The 18,919-nt window shown below is 41.2% G+C and overlaps 1 protein-coding gene across 3 annotated transcripts in view; it reads left to right on the forward strand.

Moving 5' to 3' along the window:
* The window catches only part of CSPP1 (centrosome and spindle pole associated protein 1), a 105,640-nt gene that overhangs the window by 81,397 nt on the left and 5,324 nt on the right, over positions 1 to 18,919 (forward strand). The window contains exons 22-29 of one of the 3 annotated variants that reach the window (XM_058668710.1): positions 3,808 to 3,912; positions 5,586 to 5,652; positions 6,217 to 6,332; positions 7,100 to 7,235; positions 9,939 to 10,106; positions 10,872 to 10,891; positions 16,279 to 16,339; positions 18,233 to 18,346. In XM_058668710.1, coding sequence (XP_058524693.1) covers positions 3,808 to 3,912; positions 5,586 to 5,652; positions 6,217 to 6,332; positions 7,100 to 7,235; positions 9,939 to 10,106; positions 10,872 to 10,891; positions 16,279 to 16,339; positions 18,233 to 18,346 — 787 coding nt within the window. Of the gene's footprint in view, positions 1 to 3,807; positions 3,913 to 5,585; positions 5,653 to 6,216; positions 6,333 to 7,099; positions 7,236 to 9,938; positions 10,107 to 10,871; positions 10,892 to 12,302; positions 12,469 to 16,278; positions 16,340 to 18,232; positions 18,347 to 18,919 lie in introns of those variants that run through there. The other 2 variants (XM_058668709.1, XM_058668708.1) reach the window with 2 other exon arrangements.

Raw genomic sequence — 18,919 nt, forward strand, 5'->3', positions numbered from 1 at the left:
TTGTGGCCTGGGAAAGCAGGTGAGGACGGCCCAAAGCCTTGGGACCCTGCACCCGCGTGGGAGACCCAGAAGAAGCTCCAGGCTCCTGGCTTTGGATTGGCTCAGCTCTTGCTGTTGTGGTCACTTGGGTGATGATTCAGCAGACAGAAGATCCTCTCTGTCTCTCCTCTTCTCTGTACAGCTGACTTTCCAAGAAAAACAAATAAATCTTAAAACAATTTTTGTAAGTGAGATCCATATTTTTTCTTTATAACTTTCATTCTTACTATGGATGTTTCGCATGCCAAGTAATCTTTGCCTGTGCCAATGTCTTGCAGTTTCCCTGCTTTTTTCCTGTACTGATTTGATGGTCCCAGGACATAGGCTTAGACTTGCTCTGTTTGAGTGTGTAGGGTGTGTGAGGGCAGTCTTGTTTCATCCCTCTGCACATTTAGATCCCGTTTTCCCGGTCCCTTTTATTGATGAATATCCTTTTTTCAGGGATCGATTTCAGCTTGTTTGTCAAATATTAGTTGGTTGTAGTTGCCTTGGTTATCATTTCGGGTTTCTCTTCTGCTCCATTGGTCTGTATGTCTATTTTTGTTCCAATACCAAGCTGCTATGGTCATTGCCCTGTGGTTTGTCTTGAAGTCTGGTATTGCTGATGCCTGTAGCTATATTTTTGTTGTTAAGATTGCTTGAGGTTTTTGGAGTCTGTTTGTTTCCGTATGACTTTTAGCATCATTTTTTTTTCTATATCTAAGAAGACTGTTGGTATTTTGGTTGGGATCACGTTGGATTTGTAAATTAGTTTTTGTAGTATGGACATTTTGATGGTATTCTTCCAATCCACAATCATGGAATATTTTTCTTTTTTTTAATGTTGTATTATGTTTCTGTAATATTTTGTTATTTTCATTGTATAAATATATATTGTTTAAAGATTTACTTTATTGGAAAGTCAGAAATACAGAGGAGGAGAGACAGAAAGATCTTTCTTCTGCTGATTCATTCCCTAAGTGCCTGCAGTGACCGGAGCTGTGCTGATCTGAAGCCAGGAGCCAGGAGCCTCCTCCAGGGCTGCCATGTGGGTGCAGGGTCCCAAGGCTTTGGCTTGTCCTTGACTGCTTTCCTAGGCCACAAGGGGGGAGGTAAATTGTAAGCGGGGCTGTTGGTATTAGAACTGTCGTCCATATGGGATCCCAGCATGTATAAGGCGAGGACTTTAGCTGCTAGCCTCCTGCACGGGACCCATTGTATCAATCTTTAACCAAGTGTTGTGAAGTTTATTCCAGGGTTTTTGATTATTTGTAGTTGTTGTGAATGGCAGTCAGAAGTTCTTTCTTAGCCACAGCATTGTGTATGCTGTGGGTGTGTCTGTGGCTGCTGACTTTACTTTTATGTTGGTTTTCTATCCCACAACTTTACCAAACTCTCATGCATTTTAGTAGTCTCTTACTGGAGTCTTGATTTCTGTATGTGTAGAATCATATCATTTGCAAATAGCAGTAATTTGTCTTCCTTCTTTTCAATGTGTATCTCCTAGGGAAAAGCAAATATAAACCACAATGAGGTTTTGGTTCACCCCACTTAGAATGACTGTCATCCTGAAATCACAGAACAGTAAATGCTGGTGGGTAGTGGGGCAAAATGTACCCTAGTTAATGTTGGTGGAAATGTGAGCTAAATGAGGATGGAATACAATATGAGGCCTGGTGCAATGGCTCGATTGACTAATTCTACTTCAAAAGCCACTATCCCATAAGGGTACTGCTTCACATCCCAACCAGCTCCCTGCCTGGAGGACAGTCCAAAGCCTTGGGACCCTGCACCTGTGTGGGAGGCTATGAAAGCTCCTGTCTCCTTGCTTTGGATTGGCTCAGCTCCAGCCATTGGGGCCACTTGGGGAATTAACAAGCAGATGGAGGCTCTTTCTCTCTTCTCTCTGTAAATCTTCTTTTCCAATAAAAATTTTAAAAAAGACAATTCAGAGATTGCTTATAGATCTGAAAATAGATCTATCATATATCTCAACCTTTTCCACTCTAGTGAATTTACTGAAATGAAGGGAAATCAACATGTAAGAGAGTTACTTGTTCCCCCATGTTTATTACAGCCTAACACAATAACTAAGATATAGAATTAACCTAGCTGTCCATCCCTGGATGACTAGATAAAGAAAATGTGGTACAGATAAAATATACAATATTACTCAGCTGTGAAAAACACTGAACTCTTACCTTTTGGAACAAGATGTAACTGGAAACTATTAAGCTACGTGAAATAAGCTGGTTTTGAAACCGTAAATATCTGTCCTGGTCTCAAAGATAAATATCACCTTTTCTTTGATGTGTGGCAATGGAATGATGACTTTTGGGATACTCTTGTTGTTTCTAGCCTGTGTTTATCGTCCTGTAGAACTGTGGTCTTTCTGAGTTTTACTTGTCGAATGTTAAGATTAGTGGCAAAAAAAAGCCACAGATACAGAGTGGACTAATCTTATGTCTACAAAAAGTCATGAAGAGTGAGGGGGGAGGAAGGTAGTACAGAGAATGCACAGAATCTTTTCTTTGCATGATTAAAAATTAAAAATTTTGCCATATAATTGTTAATCCTTCTAAGGTATATTATTCTAATGACATTTCCTTAATTTTTTAAACTAGTAATGTTTGTTTTTAGAGCAGTTTTAAATTTGTCAAGGTTGAACAGAAATCTTTAGTGTGAAACTTGTCATTTAAGAATGAGAAATGCCCGTTTCCTGGAATTGTGTTTCTGTCGATTTCTTCTTATTGTTTTTTAAATGTTCTTTCTGGAGCTGGCATTGTGGTGTGTTGGGTTAAGCTGCTGGGACTGCAGAGCTAGTATCCCCTGTGGTTACTTGGTCAAGTCCTGCTGCTTCACTGTCTGTTAATGTGCCTGGGAAAGCAGTGGTGATGGGCCAAATCATGGCACCTCCGGAAGCACATGGGAGGCCTGGATGAAGCTCTTCTCACCCCTGGCACGCCATGGTAGCTATTTGGGGAGTAGACGATTCTCTTTCTTTCAAATACATCAAATAAACATTAAAAAATACTCTTTCTTAGGGTACAGAGTTTAATATATATTTAGTTGTAAGTACCATAAAGTTTTAAATGATCTTTGTTATTTACTGCATTTTGCTCTTCTTCCTGAAGTTAACCTTGTTAGCTGTGATTTTTTTCATTTATATGTTCCTGATGAATATTTTGTCTACTCTTTCATTTTACCTTTCTGTCACCATATTTTATCTTTTAAACTATGTATATTTATTTAACTTATTCAATATTTTTAATCCTGATTTGGGAGGCTTCTTTTGCTTAGGGATATCTGAATTAATTTATGTTTATCTTAACCAATATCTGTAACTGTATTAATTGAATTTCTGTATTATTTGCGAGAGAAAAAGCAAGTCAGCTCCCTTCTTCTGACTCCCAAAATACTTAGAGTGGCCAAGGGATGAAACTGGCTGATTGGAGCCCCATCCAGGTCTGCCATGTGGGTGGCAGGAGCCTGATTACTTTAGATCCCAGTGCTGCGTCTCGCAGCGTGCCCCAGCGGGAAGCTGGCATCAAGGGCCAGTGCTTGGGGTCAAACCCAGGCCCTGCTTCTGACTTGGGACACAGGCTTCCTAACTGGCATCTAATTGCCATGTTTACTATAACAAGATCTCCATCCCTCCACTTTTTTTCTTTTTGTAACGAATGTTTTATTAAAGGTAATCATAATCCAAACCTCTTCAGTAGTCCCATCCCTGCACGTATTAGGGATATGTGCATGTGGGTGCACATATGTTTCTTTCTGATCTTTCAGCGCGTGAGACAGCCTTCTCCTGTTGTTCCGGCTCTTCAGCACAAAATTGCAAGCAAACTGCAAAGGCCTCCTTCAGTCGACAGCATCATAAGTTCCTTTATTCATGTAGGTGCTTTTTATTTTGCTAATCTTACCTCAATTATTTTGGATTGGGGGCACAAAATTAGATTTTGTTTTGATATTTGAATAGGTTAAATGGTTTTAGATCAGAAATATAGGTAATGTCTATTAATTTGTTTCAAGTGTAACTAATAGTTCTTGGTGCCCAAAGTTTGGCAGACTGTAATTTAACTTTTCTTTATTAGGTAGAAAGATATTTTATAGTTGGTTTTAGTTATGCTCATGAAGTCTTATCCTTTAAACTAAGTTGTAATTCAGGGGGTATGGAAACTTCTCTAGAGCATTGAGTGCGTACTTGAAGAAAAATGAATAGGAATTTTCCGTAGTGATGAGGAGGGGTAAGAATTTCCAGAATATCCAGAGATGTGGAAGACAGTGTAAGCCACAAGGTATGCATGCTGAATCTTCTGTGGTTTGCCCAGGCCCAGTAATACCAAGGCAACAGAGGAGGCAAAGGCCAGGAAATACAGGGAATGCTGTAAGGATTCATGAAGATTTTATTTCATAAGGTGCTGTGTTCCTGATAAGCTGATTACCTAAAAAGCTAGAGAAATATGGATGAAAAACATTTTCCGGAATCCCACCCTGTGAGATTCTGGTTTATTAGACCTTTGGTGGATAGTGTGTGATAACTCATTGTAATGAAGTAGAAAAATGACATGGCCATTTTGTCCTGTGTAATGTTCTCTCAGGCAATAGTGTAGAGACATGTTTTGAAGATAAGGCCAAATACTTTACTTTTAAGATAGGTGGTAAACCTGGAGGTAGTATGTTGTACTATTGCAGAAGTCCAATGTTTAGCTATTCAAAGAAAGAAAACAGCAAAAACCAAGAAAGGATGATAGCTTCTTGAAGAATTTCAGAGGCCCAAGTGATGAAAATGTTGATTGAATGTGTGGTAGGTAAGAGTCAGTGATAAATTTCAGTATTCTGGGATGGTTCTCTAGGCTAGGAGGTTGAAAATAGGAGTTGTGCCCAAGGGAATAGTTGTGAACTGGATTTGTGGCTCTGGAAGCTCTTAGCATTTTGGTGCTTGTCCTTATGAGTTTAAGGGATTGGTGCTCACCAAAGTACTGGAGCTGTGTAGCAGTGTATAGAAGGGAGAAATGAAAGAACTTTTAGCTGGCAGTTGAGAAGCAGGGGGAGCAGTAGAGATAGCGAAGGTGAGGGAAGGAGGCAGTGATGTTGGTTCCTCCCGTCCAAATGCAGTAGCTTAAAATATGGATACAACATTTCACTTGGGGATCACTTTGTGTCTAGTGAGGATAGTTTTGCTGCGATGCTGAGTTGTAAAGGTCAGGGCAGTAGCTATGTGTCAGGTGAGTGGGAATAAGGAAGTAGCCATCAGAAGTATGCATTTACTATTAAAATTGCTTGGCAGTGAAGGAAAGGAGAGAATGGACAGTAAGTAGTAAGACAGTTGAAGTAGGGGGAGGTTTTTACATATAGCATGAGAGAGTTTTGGAGAGAGGAAGAGATTAGAGAGGAGGTTACAGGTGAAATTGCAGTCAAGGTGATAAATATAGATGTTGGTGTTCTGTAGGTAAAATAGCGTGGAATTTGGTTTGCTTTACATCTAGGTACTTAAAAATGTTTATTTCTCTCATGTTCTAAGTATGGAAAATGTACTAATTGCATCTCTCTTTACTGTTAAACAGGAAAGTTCTGTGTCCAGGCCACAGTCTCCTCCAGTACCTGCTAGGAAAAATCAGCTTCGTGCAGAAGGTAAGAGTTATTTGGGAAACTGTCTAGAGAGTATTTTTTAAAAACTTTAAAATGTGAAGTAATTAGAGACTCACAGAAAGTTTCAAAAATAGTATTTCTATAGCAAGTTGCTTTTATTCCCTGCTCTGTCTTTCATCACGGGTAATACTTTGTGTAGTGCAGGTCGAAAGCCAGGAAGTTGAAATTGGTGTGCCCTAAAAACCTTGTTCAGATCTCACCAGTTTTTATGTGCATTCCCTGTTTGTAGATTTCTGTACATTTTTATCACTTACAGTTTATGATCAAGCTATAGAAGTGTTCTAATACCACCAAGAAATTGCCTTGTCCTTCCTTTTATTAGTTTTATTCCTAAGAATATCCCAAACTTTTGAAATTTCTGAGTAATCACAGATGTGTCAGTCTTAATAATATTAACAAAAATTAGTACATGTTTTTGTATAAAACACAAAAAGCATGTCATAATCCAAGCTAATGTCATTTAAACTTTATGATAAATCAGTCTGTTTTAGTGTATAGTCTTTTGATCTTATACTTGTTTTTTTATTTATCAATGAAAATTTGCAGAGGAGAGAAAAAATGTAATTCTGGAATTATCAGAAATGAGAAAACAGCTTCGTAGTGAAGAGAGGCGTCTCCAAGGACAGCTGCTACATATGGACGATGAAGTTCACATAAGGCAAGTTGAGAAGTTCTTCGGTTGTTTGTCACCTATCCAGGAATTTTGTGCTTTGAGACAGGATTGCTTGTTATTTATAGTCTCCTTTTCTTACTCTGTGATGAAATCAGGTAGGCAATCTTTTGTTGGGTTGTAAAATCAGTGTTGTAGCTAACCACTACCTGTTTATTCTTCCTTAAGAGAAGACAGGACCCACCCAGATTGGTTTTACTTTAAGGACTCTTGCTGTAACTTCCCCAAGTCCCTAGTAGAATGCTTCCTTGATTTTAGTTATTTCTTAAAGATATTTTAAAATTGGAAATGCATGGTGGCACAGGCATAGGGTTAGGCGGAAAAGGTAAAGACGGAGGGAGAGAGATCTCCCATTTGCTGATTTACATGTCAAATGACTGCAGTAGCTGGGCTTGGCCCACACCAAAGCCAAGAGTCAGGAACTCCGTCGGGGACTCCCGCACGGGTGGTAGGGGCCATCATCTGTTACCTTCCCAGGTGCGTTAGCAGGGAGCTGGAATGGAAATGGAGCAACTGCTACTCCATCTGACACTCGAAGAGGTACTGGCATTGCAAGCAGTGACTTAACGTTCGGTACCACAACACCAACACCAAAAAATACCTTTATTAAGCTGTCTTTTTACTGTGTTAATTTTGTAGGAACTAAAGGAATATTGTGGTGAAAGATGTCAAATTCTTTTCACAGTGAATTAAGTATAAACTGAACGTTTTCTTCCTACAAAGCCTATTTCTCAGGATCTGTCATTTGTCTACAGGAAGAGAGAAAGGAATCCTATGGATATATTTGACATGGCTAGACATCGATTGCAAGCTCCTGTTAGAAGACAGTCGCCTAAAAACTTAGATGTTAACACTTTGCAGAATATTCATGATTTTAATGAGCTGAAAGATAGAGGTATGTACAAAACAAATGGCTTTTGTCTTTTTCCAAAAGTAAATTTTCACTTACGATGTGTACTTTTAGCACAAAGCACAGTGAATTAAACTTCTGTGTATTGCTGTTCTTTAGTTTACCAGAAGAGGTAAATATTTTCTTTTGGAGTGTGTACACCTGCTAAGCCTCAGGGTAGCTGAGATCATAAGGATTAGCATGTGGCATGGAGCATGGCCTTAACTGACGAAATGGCGGGGGAATGAGCTTATGAAGGAGACTGGAGAAGACAAACCCAAAACACTTTAGCAAATGTAGGTGAATATGGGATCCTGAAAGCTGAGGGAATAGAGTGAGTGTGTGAAGGAGAATATGAATATTCTGGGATGAATATGAAGAAATGTCACTTGGATCAGAGATGCTGGTGACTTCAACTGAAAAAATAATTACTTATTTGAAAGGTAGAATAACGAAGGCAGAGAGAAAGAGATCTTCCATCCATGTATGTTCCGTTAAGTGGCTGAAACAGCCAGGCTGGGCCACGCCACAGCCAGGAGCTTCATCTGGGTCTCCCATGTGCGTATAAGTTAGGCCAAGTGCTTAGGCCAACATCTGCTTTTGCAGATATACAGAGTCAGTTTATAGCAAAGAGCTATATATGAATACCATTAATATTTTGCATGTTTTCTAGTTTTCTTTCTAAGCATGGTTAAAACAAGGTAAAACTGAAGATAGAATTGGTATTGCTTTATGCTTTTTTCTGTTTAGATTTAATGTGTTATCACATGTGCTGAAATTATTTTTGTTATTTACTGGAACTGGAGCAACCCAGAGCACATATAGGATGCCAGCACTAAAGATGGTGTCTTTAGCTATGCTATAGTGCTATTCCAAATTCAATTTTTTAAGTGGAATGATGGGATATGAAGTTAGTCAACTTTGGAATGTATGTTGATGGGGAGGCAAAATTTTGGAGGCAGTGTGCAGAGTACTTCCCTTTGAAGAGATGCTTGCTGGGAAGAGGAGAGGTGTCGCTGCAGGAGGAATTAACGTGAGGAGCTTTTGCAGGAGAGCGTCAGGATACAGGAGAGGAAGGGTGCTCACGGCAGGGAGTGGCAGTGGACTCTGCAGGGGGACATCTGAGGGATCAGAAGGAGTTGAAAGAAGGTTTGTGAAGTCAGTAGATAAGGGAACAGGAGCAAAAGCTTAGTAGAGAGATGTTTGGGCAACCAAAGTGAGTGTTGTGTGTGATTCTCCTTAGGAGTAGTGGAGGCAGATCAGATTACTGGATGTGTGGTCATGTGACATAGGCCGGAATAGACTGCATTTGTATAGCTGTGTCTGTGTCTATGTGCTTATATATAAAAACCATTAATATTTTGCCTATTCTTTCATATTTTGAACATGATTAAAGTAAAACAAGATATTTCTTTATCCTTTTTTTCTACTTAGATTTAATGTGTCTTTATATATACTAAAGTTTTTTTTCTCTGTCATTTATTGATAGCTTAGTATCTAGCTAGACATTATGTTAAGCCAGGGAGTCTAAGTTTGTTCTGGGGACTCCTGTGGTTAAAATTGTTTTCTATTATAAATCAAGACATGATTTTAAAAAATTGTTTATTCTTCAGTTGTCTGCAGGTTCCCAGGGGCAGCACATCATGAATAACTTCCTTTCTCTGGGGATTTGAGAGTGCATGCTTTTGTATTCTCATACTTAAAAAATGCCAGTTTTAATTTAATATGACACGTATACAGATGTGTGCAAGTGATATGTAAATAAAAGCTGTGGATGTCTTCAGTGTTTTAAGAATGAAAGATCTTGAGATCTAAAAAATTTAAATGATGGAATTGAGCCATTCATCTCCTTGTGTTCCGGCATCATCTGGAGGCTCTCCTTCAGCCGGCACCGACTTGGTTTTCTGTAATGCTTCTTACAAGGAAGAGTCTGAGTCCAACATGGTAAAGCTAAAGTTCCAGTCCAAGCTTGTCCAGAGCCTCTTGCGTGGACTTGCTTCTAGCGAGTTTCTGAAGTTAGGTGTTCAAGATGGTCCCCATTTTCACTGTTGCGTTCTTGTGATCACTTCTGATACCAGTTTTGCACAACATATTAAATTACTCCTAGTAATTATTTAGTGTATCAGATGGGAATAATACTTTCCAGACTTTTATATGTATGAACCATATTTTAATTTTCAGGATTTAAAATTTAGCATTTAATGTTTCTCTTCTGATGAACTGATAGTCATGAAACTATGACAGAGGTGAATTCATATTTTCCAGTAATGAGTCCTTCCTAAAAGTTCCAATCAGTCTGTATTTGTCTTGGTTTCTGAATGATACTTGTGAGGGCTAAAATGCTTACATTACTATTTGAATTACAGTGATACAGCCTTCACTTTTCAGTATATTGTGGAGACCAGATGTGCTTGCAGTGTTGCATGACTGTAGTCCTAGGTGTGTGCTCTTGGTGGCACCTTGAGACAATGGGAAAGGTAGAGATGGAAAATGTGCCACCTGTGAGCTATTGCTTCTGCTGACTTCCTCGGAATTTCAGTCAGTCTATGAAAAGGCATTTTATTAAGACATTACTTTTGCAATCTTCAGTTTTATGGCTACTTTAATGTCCTTTGACTTTGGGAATTTTACACTTTTATTGTGTACAATAGTTTTAGAAAATCTCAAATTGAAAATGAGATTTAGGTTAAAATGTGTTTTTTGCACCAGACTCTGAAACACGAGTTGATCTGAAGTTTAGGTACCCCGATCCTCCACGAGACCACCACACCTTGGAGATCCAACAGCAGGCCCTGCTTCGGGAGCAGCATAAGAGGCTGAACAGAATCAGAATGCAGGAGTGTGCTGACGGTGAGCCGTGGTCCATTACTGTTTTCAGTGCTATGGGTGGGTTGTTCTTTAGTTAACTTTGTTTTGTATTAATCTCAATCCCAGAGAGCACCCTCCCTCCTCTCATCCGGCAGCTCCACCCTCACATGGCTCTTCTGGCTTACAGTCCCAGAAACAAATCCCAGAGCAGGCTGTGATCGGCTCAGCTGGGGTTTTGTACTGTAGAGCCAAGTAGAGTTAATACTTTGAACAGGCCAGGGGACAACTGCATCGTGAAGCAGGATTCAAAGGAAGAAATTCTGGTCAAACATTAGTGCTCTGTTTGGAATTTCGCTGCTGTGTGGTGGTGTGTTTAAGTTTTGATATGATATAATCTGTCATTAGATAGGGCAATGATTACACCAAGTATAATCAATCAGCGAAGTGTTTATTAAGTATCCACTGAGTGCACTGAGGAATTCAGTGTGGTTACTGTTGGAGAATCCATTATCTGAAATGCTTGGGACCAGAAGTGTTTCAGATTTTGGAATATTTCTGTAAATTTTCTTGGCTGAGCATCCTTAATCCAAAATATATGCTTTTTGAGCACCAGAGAATTTTGGAGTTGGGAGGATCACCGTGTCGTGTACTAACTTGGTTCTGAATGGAGTAGCTTACTGCTGTCAAGGAGGAACTAGAATGTTTAGAGTGAGCAAGTGTGATGAGTATTTTAAATGAGAATTCTAGGGCCCTTTAGAACTGTGACTGTGACTGTGTGGGCACCCAGAGGCAGAATGGAGCCAGGTGTCAGAGCCTCATTGATGAGCCTCAGAGACACTCAGGCTCACCGTATGGTCTTCCCCTCTCATCTGCTTGGCTAACCTCCAGGCCTTGATGTGGCCTTGCAAGATGGGTAATAAAGGCACAACTAGTAGATACCAAGAAAACAGCAGAGTTATTCCTGTCACTTTTTTTTAAGGAATATTTAAGACTCTGCCTGGCTAAGCTGATGTGGCCTGCAGAATCTGAGGGAAGTTTTTTGACCTCAGGAATTAGCATCATTAGAGTAAGTTGATGTAATACACTGATTCGGCTCACAAATCAAGTGTTTGATTAACATTTATTTAAGGAGTATCTTCCCTCTAACTGGTACTGCATTTATACCGATAGCTTCATATCCACCCTGTGACAGCAGAATGACCCAATTTCCATGATAAATAATAGGCATATAACCTAAAAATGAGAAGCAAGTACATTAGACCCAGTGGGGTAGCCTTTTCTTCAGCCGTCTGAACTGATGAGATGATCTTGTGGCAATGACAGTGTCGACGCCCTGTAGCAGTTACATGCAAATTCCAGTGAGAATGCTGATGGAATTCTCGGAGCATATGATCCTATTTTTTTTAAAAGATTTATTTATTTTTATTGGAAAGGCGGATATACAGAGAGGAGGAGAGACAGAGAGGAAGATCTTCCATCCGATGATTCACTCCCCAAGTGAGCCGCAACAGCTGGTACGCGCCGATCTGAAGCCAGGAACCTGGACCCTCTTCCAGGTCTCCCACGCGGGTGCAGGAACCCAAAGCACTGGGCCATCCTCAACTGCTTTCCCAGGCCACAAGCAGGGAGCTGGATGGGAAGTGGGGCTGCCGGGATTAGAACCAGTGCCCATATGGGATCCTGGGGCTTTCAAGGCGAGGACTTTCGCCACTAGGCCATGCCGCCGGGCCCAAATATGATCCTGTTGTAAACAGTTACAGACATGCTTGGACAGTATTTTGAGAAGGGATACACTACACTGGCAGCCTGTTCCTGGAATCTGTATGTGACAGGGCAGGGTGCATTATTCAGAGGAACATAAAGGAAAACCGTCACATTGGAGAAGCTTGGGATACTTGATCCGGAATGTTTGCTTCTGAAACCCAATGGGTGTCTAGAATTTCACTTCCTTTATTTCTGTGTGAGCGAGCCCTGTGTTTTAATTCCATTCAATTTTCTATACAGAATGTAGAAATATGATCGAAGATGGAGAAATACCTAATATTAATCATTTTTTCTCTCTAGGCATTGGTTTTATGTTTACAATGATTTCATTTATTATATTCACTAATGTGAAAATGTTACCTAGAATGTATAAAGGGCTATATGACTTAATTTATAAGCGTTATCTTAGAATTATTCTGAGGTGTGGCATTTTGTCATAAAGATGTGCTCAGGCTTATTAATAAGCATGTTACGATTTGTTGTTCTTCTTGTTGATTGCAGCTGACTTGAATGCCAGAGGGAGAGAACACGGGATGGTAAGCAACGTTAGACTTTTTCAAGTTAGTTTTGGGAGAAAAAATTTTTCAGGAATGTGGTAAGTTTGTATTCCCAAATTTTGAATTTTTCAGGAATGTTAAGAAAAAATTTAACTCTTGCCTCGTTAGTACAGTGGATAGCTAGAGAAGTGTTGACATATGTACATAGAGAAGAAGATATTAGTGACAGGCTAAACTGTGTCTCATCTTTAGCTGTGTGACCTATAGGGCAAGTTATTTAAGCTCTTTATGCCTCAGCTTCCTAATCTGTAAAATGAATAGTATAAATATTTGAGGGTGAATTAATATCTGTGGGGAATAAATTAGCATTTGTAGGGCACTTAGAGACAAGACTGGCATGCAGAAAGTTCTAGATAAATGAGTACTAGATAAAAATAGCTCAAGGGTTGTCATGAGGATTAAGTGAGATAATATATTGAAAAGCCCTTAGAGTAAGTCCTGGCCTGTGACAAGTCCAGTATGTTTACTGTCAATATGTAACAGTAGTGCAAGGGAACCTCTCGTGTAAGTAGTGATGAAACATATAAAGAAAATAAATAAGGTCGGGGATGGAGAATAGTAGCTCTTAATCCTAGGGAGTAGAACTACTGCAATCCTGAGTTAGGAGCGAGTGAACTGAAGCTGTGTCAGGGGTATGGAAATAGGGAGAAAACCCCTGCCCTTGGAGGGCTTTCGCAGCAAGGGATAATTAATCTATGGTATGTGAAGTCATTGTGCTCCGAGGGAGATGAACAGGGAAAGGACACTGGAGGCTTTTGGGGTGGAGGGTTTGCAGTTTGAAGTGCAACGGGCATGGCGGTTCCACCTAGTTAGTAGCATTTTGATAGGCATATAGTGAAGTGGCCATGAGAAATAATGGGAGAGCATCTAGCAATAACTTTTCTAGTAGAAGTCCTAATGGGAGATGGCCTGGGGTGTGGTAGGAGCCTTGAGGCCAGTGGAAGGGGGTGTGGCAGCAGGGAGGCCCGCAGAGGCTGTCCAGGGCTCTGTCTGCCACACTGTGCGTTTGGGGAGAGGATCCTGAAGCCTGGCAGTGGAGGACTGGCACATCTGTCTCATGTTTTCACTGGGTCACTGTTGTGCATTGAGGAGAAAGGGTGGCTGATCACATGAGGTCGTGCTCAGAAGTGTTGGGTCTGATTGGTGACCACTTCCTGAGATTTTAGGTGTATCGCAGACGATGTAAGAGGAGGCAGATGGACTGACTTTTTGCCTGGGAATTGAGAGTTGCAGAGCTAGAGAAACAGGAGAAACAAATTTAGAGGTCAAGGCGAAGATTGAACATTTTGAAGCTCTGAGGAGCCTGTTAGACAAATAATTAGAGTTGGTGAATACACAGGGGAGTTCAGGGGGAAAGGGTGACGGCTGAGAATGCAGCCTTAATCTTTGTAACCCTTGTTACACGTCCTGTTGTCTCTATGTTGAGATTATAAAGTAAAACTCAGCTAGACTTCTGTTTAAAAAACAAACATTCATTAGTTTTATTGGAGAGGGAGATTTCCAGAGAGGAGGAGAGACACGGGGAACGGTCCACTGATTCCACTGGTTCACTCCGCAGAGGCTGAAACTGCTGGAGCTGAGCTAGTTTGCAGCCAGGAGATTCTTCCAGGTCTTCCTCGTGGCTTGCAGGAGTCCAAGGATTTGGGCCATCTTCCACTGCTTTAAGCAGACCCGTAAGGAAGGAGCTGGATGGGGAAGTGGACAGCCAGCACCCCAACCAGGCCCAGAGGATGTGCCAGCCCTTGAAGGCGGAGGATCATCCCATCAGTTAGGCTCTTACTTGCCCATTTTACCAGTTAACTTAAACCAAGGACCCGCAGCTTTACTAATTGTGATGCTAATGATGTGATGCTAAGGATTAGCTAGCATTTATTTTTTTTTAAGATTTATTTATTTTTATTACAAAGTCAGATATACAGAGAGGAGGAGAGACAGAGAGGAAGATCTTCCATCCGATGATTCACTCCCCAAGTGACCACAACGGCCGGTGCGCGCCGATCTGAAGCCAGGAACCTGGACCCTCTTCCAGGTCTCCCACATGGGTGCAGTGTCCCAAAGCACTGGGCCGTCCTCAACTGCTTTCCCAGGCCACAAGCAGGGAGCTGGATGGGAAGTGGAGCTGCCGGGATTAGAACCAGTGCCCATATGGGATCCTGGGGCGTTCAAGGCGAGGACTTTAGCCGCCGGACTCATAGCTAGCATTTATTGACTACAGTTAACCTGTGTGAGGTATTTGACATTTATTTGCCGTAAATTCCACGAAGTATGCATGTCCTCTGTCAAGGTCAAATGATATTTAAAAGTTAATGATCTTGCCTGATCACAAAGCAACTAGGTAGGAAAGCTTCCATCTGAGTCCAGGCCAGACGTGAGCTCCTGGTCCCTGTTCCATGCAGCCTGGGATGCCCTGGCGCCTGTGCGGCTTGACTTTGGAGCTCATTAGGTTTCTTTGTATGTGGTTGTCATGTTTTTCAGTTAAGAGACACTTCACACCACGGATTTAGTTTAAGATCCTGGTGCAGCAACAACTTTTTCTGAGTAGTAGCTGGGCATACGCTCACAGTTCTTCATGGTGGCTCCATGAAAGCGGTGACTTGGCATGATTGTCAGGAAGATAAGGCTCAGGCGGGCTGACTTTGATGCCTTGCTTTAGTTCTGCCAAGGGCCATGCTGCACAGCTGATTGAGACTATGCGATTGAGCTGCTGTCATCAGCATTATTAGTAAGCCAGAAAGCAGTAGAATCAACGAGTGGCATGTTAAGATGTTTAAATTCAGTATGTATAGAAAAAGAGCTCAGTGTAAGAAAACTGTGTTGGATTGGCACTGTGGCATAGTAGGCTAAGCCTCTGCCTGTAATGCTGGCATCCCATACGGCACTGGTTAGTGTCCTGGCTGTCCACTTCTGATCCAGCTTCCTGCTTATGGCCCAGGGAAGCAGCAGAGGACAGCTTAAGTATTTGGGCCCCTGCACCCATGTTGGAGGCCCAGAGGAAGCTCCTGGCTTTGGATCAGCTCAGCTAAGGCCATTGGGACCATTTGGGGAGTAAACCTGCAGATGGAGGATCTCTGTCCTTTTGTCTACAATTTGACCTTTAAAATAAAAATATAGCTAGTAATTTAAAAAAGCAAAACTGTGATAATGAAAGGCAGTGTGAGTGTAATTACCTTCAAAATTGACAGCCCTTCCCTGGAGTGTTCTAGCAAAGCCCAGCGATCTGCTGAGGTGGTTGAGGAAGATGCCACTGGGTACCTGTAGGTTCCTTCTTGCAAATAAGGCGATACTTTCTACTGCAAAGTTCTCTACATACAAATTTAAAGTAATAAATACAGTGCTAGTGTTATTCCCCCTACTATGGCTCCGCTGTGTCAGTGCCATGTCATTAGAAGCCATATTGTCTTAGCGATCATAGTTTATATAGTTATTGTTATATAATTATAGTTTCTCCATTTGAGAACAGACTCTTAGTTCATCTTTCTAGCCACAGTTCCTCCCTTGGGAGCAGGAAGTGTACAATATAGATTACTAGAAAGAGTGGACAAGTCTTGGCAGTGATTGAAAGATTGCTAAAGCTTAATTGGGTTCATTGTTTCATATTAACCCGGGTTTTTATCAGCAGCAGTGTAAGTAACCTTTTTCACAAGGAGGATGGAAGGAGTGGAGGGGGTTAAGAAGTCAGTGTGGTGGCTCGCCAGGATCAGAGGTCCTGAGCGTTGAAGTCTTGCAGTTCAGACGCGGTGTCTGTGTGCGGAGCCTTCCTGGCGCCCCGAGTGCTGGCGGAGGTCAGCGCTGCAGCTCACACTGTCCTCTCGCTTTTTTGTGTGACTGATGTAGAAAGCTGTGATGCCTTTTAGTAGTAATTGTTTTTCTACACAGGATTAATAAAAATAGGTAATAATAATATATGATGTTTCCTTTAGCCCAGAGATGTCAATAATGATTTGAAAAATTCGTTGTTGGAATCTGATAGTGCCTTTATAGGTGAGTATATTTTACTTTACTAATGCTGTATGCTAATTAAATACAAAATACTACTACTTTTAAGTCCCTTCCCATTTTATTCAGTATATTCAGCATTATACTGAAGTGGTTACAAAGAGGGAATATGCTTTTTTGCCATTTTATGAATACTCATTAAATGTAGCTTACAAAATTTTAAAATCACAGTTACTAATGTGAATTTAAAAAATCACAAAAATAGCTTCTGTAAAGGCCTGTGCATGTGTATGGATGTACATAACAGCGTTTGTCCTTGGACACAGGGTTGGTTAGACAAACTCTGCTACAGCCATAACATGAAGACACTACCCAGCAACAGCAGGAACAAGCCCGAAGCACACAGTAATTCTTCAGGGAAACATTCTGAGCAAAAAAGCCAGCGCCCATAAGTTACACACTGTAGCATTTATTGTGGAACACTTGTGAAATGGCAGAAAGTTAGAGAAGGAAATTTGTCCTGCAGGAATATTTATAGCAGCGTTACTTACACCAAAAGTTGGGTACAAACGGATGGGAACATTTGGTACCTCTAGAATATTTTAATTCACCACTTAAAAAAAATAAAAGACAACATGCTATATAGTTCCAAGTGTATGCTGTTCTGGAGAAGGCACAACTTGGAGAGAGTAACGTTTAGTAGTTGCCAGGAGTCGGGCAGATATGAAGATACAGGCAGACACTGTGCAGGTGCTGGGGCCATGCGGTGCAGCGGCCAGATGCCACAGTGTGTGTCACAAAAAGTTACTCTGATGTGAAGTGAACTGACGGTGGTCAAGTGTCACTGTAGGTTTACTGGTTAGTGCAGATGTTCTGTTCTGGTCACTGATGTTAGTAAAGGGAGAGACAGAATTTCCTGGGTACTTGGTCACTACAGAATTTTTCTGGGAATGGAAAACTCTAGGTTAAGAAAAGATACATGAGATAACATTAGTGGTGATACAGAGACATTGAAAACGTTAGAATATGAGAGCCCCCTGTCATTTAAGAAATGGATTTTTTAAAAGAAAGCTTATGCAGTATAAACTTGGAAAATTTATCAATTTTAAGTGAAATGACCGAATTAAATCTGTATTAAACCTCCTGCAAATTTCCTCAGTCTAATCTGACTGACTGCTGTGTAGGACTCAGTTCTGGCTCTTAGAAGATGCTAGTTCGACTATTTCTGCACAAAGTGTCAACACAAAGTCTCCGGTACTGGCTTAGCAGTGTGGCTCAGCAAGAATAGAACGTCCACCAAAATACACGTTGACAAAATTGGCAAAATATCAAGTGATGTGTCTAAGTATTTGTTGTATCATTATCATAACTTTATCCAGACTTAATTTTTTTTCATAAGAAAAAATGATGTAGACTGTTTATCTTCATGGTCAGATGAGTTGTTGGATCATTGGAGTGGCTGTTGGCAAAAAGACTAACAATACCCAATGTTGCTTACAGTGTTGGGTAGCAGGAGCCATTTTAGATTATAAAATAATAGAAACACTTTTCAACTCAATTGGGTAGTTACAAAATGATGCAGAATCACCTTAGTGCCCAGCAACTTCACCCCTAGATACATACTTCAAAGAATGAAGACACAGTCACAGACTTGTTCCTGAATATTTACACTAGCATTATTCATAATCGCCAACAAGAAGCACATGTTCATGAACTGGTCAATGCACCGACAAAATATACATGCTTGGAATGGAGTTAACTGTTGACTGTGTACAGCATAGCAGTAATGTGTGTTCGTCTAGGTCTAAGGAAAGATATTGCAGGAAACATAAATCCATTGAGACAAAGTAGATGAGTGTTTCGGGCTGGGCACATGGACTGGGGAGTGATTGCCAACTAGCACGCATCTAAGCCTTGCACTCTGTGCGGCCCATCAAGGTGCTTACGGCGAGACGTACCCGGCCATTGAAGATGACACTTTCCCTCCAGCATCACGGCTGCCCTCGGCGAGGGAGCGCCGGAGGAACAAGCTCAAAGCACTGGACCTCGTATGTATGAACGTGGCTTCTCTCCCTGGTCAGGCTTAGAAGGTTGAGAGTCTGGGTTCTGATCCCTGCTAAATTCCTGTGTCGTAATGAAAAAACAGCCTTATCTTTGAAATGAGGTGAATACGGCTGTGACTCCAGCGGCCACCACCAACAGCTGGCAGACCTGGGGTGGCTCACTCCTGCTGTTGGCTTTGTCAAGGCGATATTGTTTCCTTCTCTCCTGGGTGCTGTCAGGAGCAGCTCCGTATTTGGCATAGAAATACCTATGACATAAATATTAATTCCTGCCCTTCTCACCCTTGAGGAATGCATGGGTTTCAGGGAAGGCACAGAAAGCAAACAATACAGGCAGTAGTTATATTTTGGTTAAGTCCCCCAGACTGGAGTTGCAGCCATTTTCTTCCCTCATGTCACTAGAGTGTACCCAGTAGAACACAGGCCTTGGAGCCCCTCATTACATACACGTCAGTGTCACCAGCCACTGTTCAAATAGCATGCTGGCCTAGCAGGTGCCAGCTTAACCCACTACAGCATACCAGCCCCTGGCAACTTTTTTTAAAGATCTATTTTTCTATTA

Source organism: Ochotona princeps, chromosome 9 (genome assembly GCF_030435755.1).
Source record: "Ochotona princeps isolate mOchPri1 chromosome 9, mOchPri1.hap1, whole genome shotgun sequence".
In the NCBI taxonomy this organism is placed as follows: Eukaryota; Metazoa; Chordata; class Mammalia; order Lagomorpha; family Ochotonidae; genus Ochotona; species Ochotona princeps.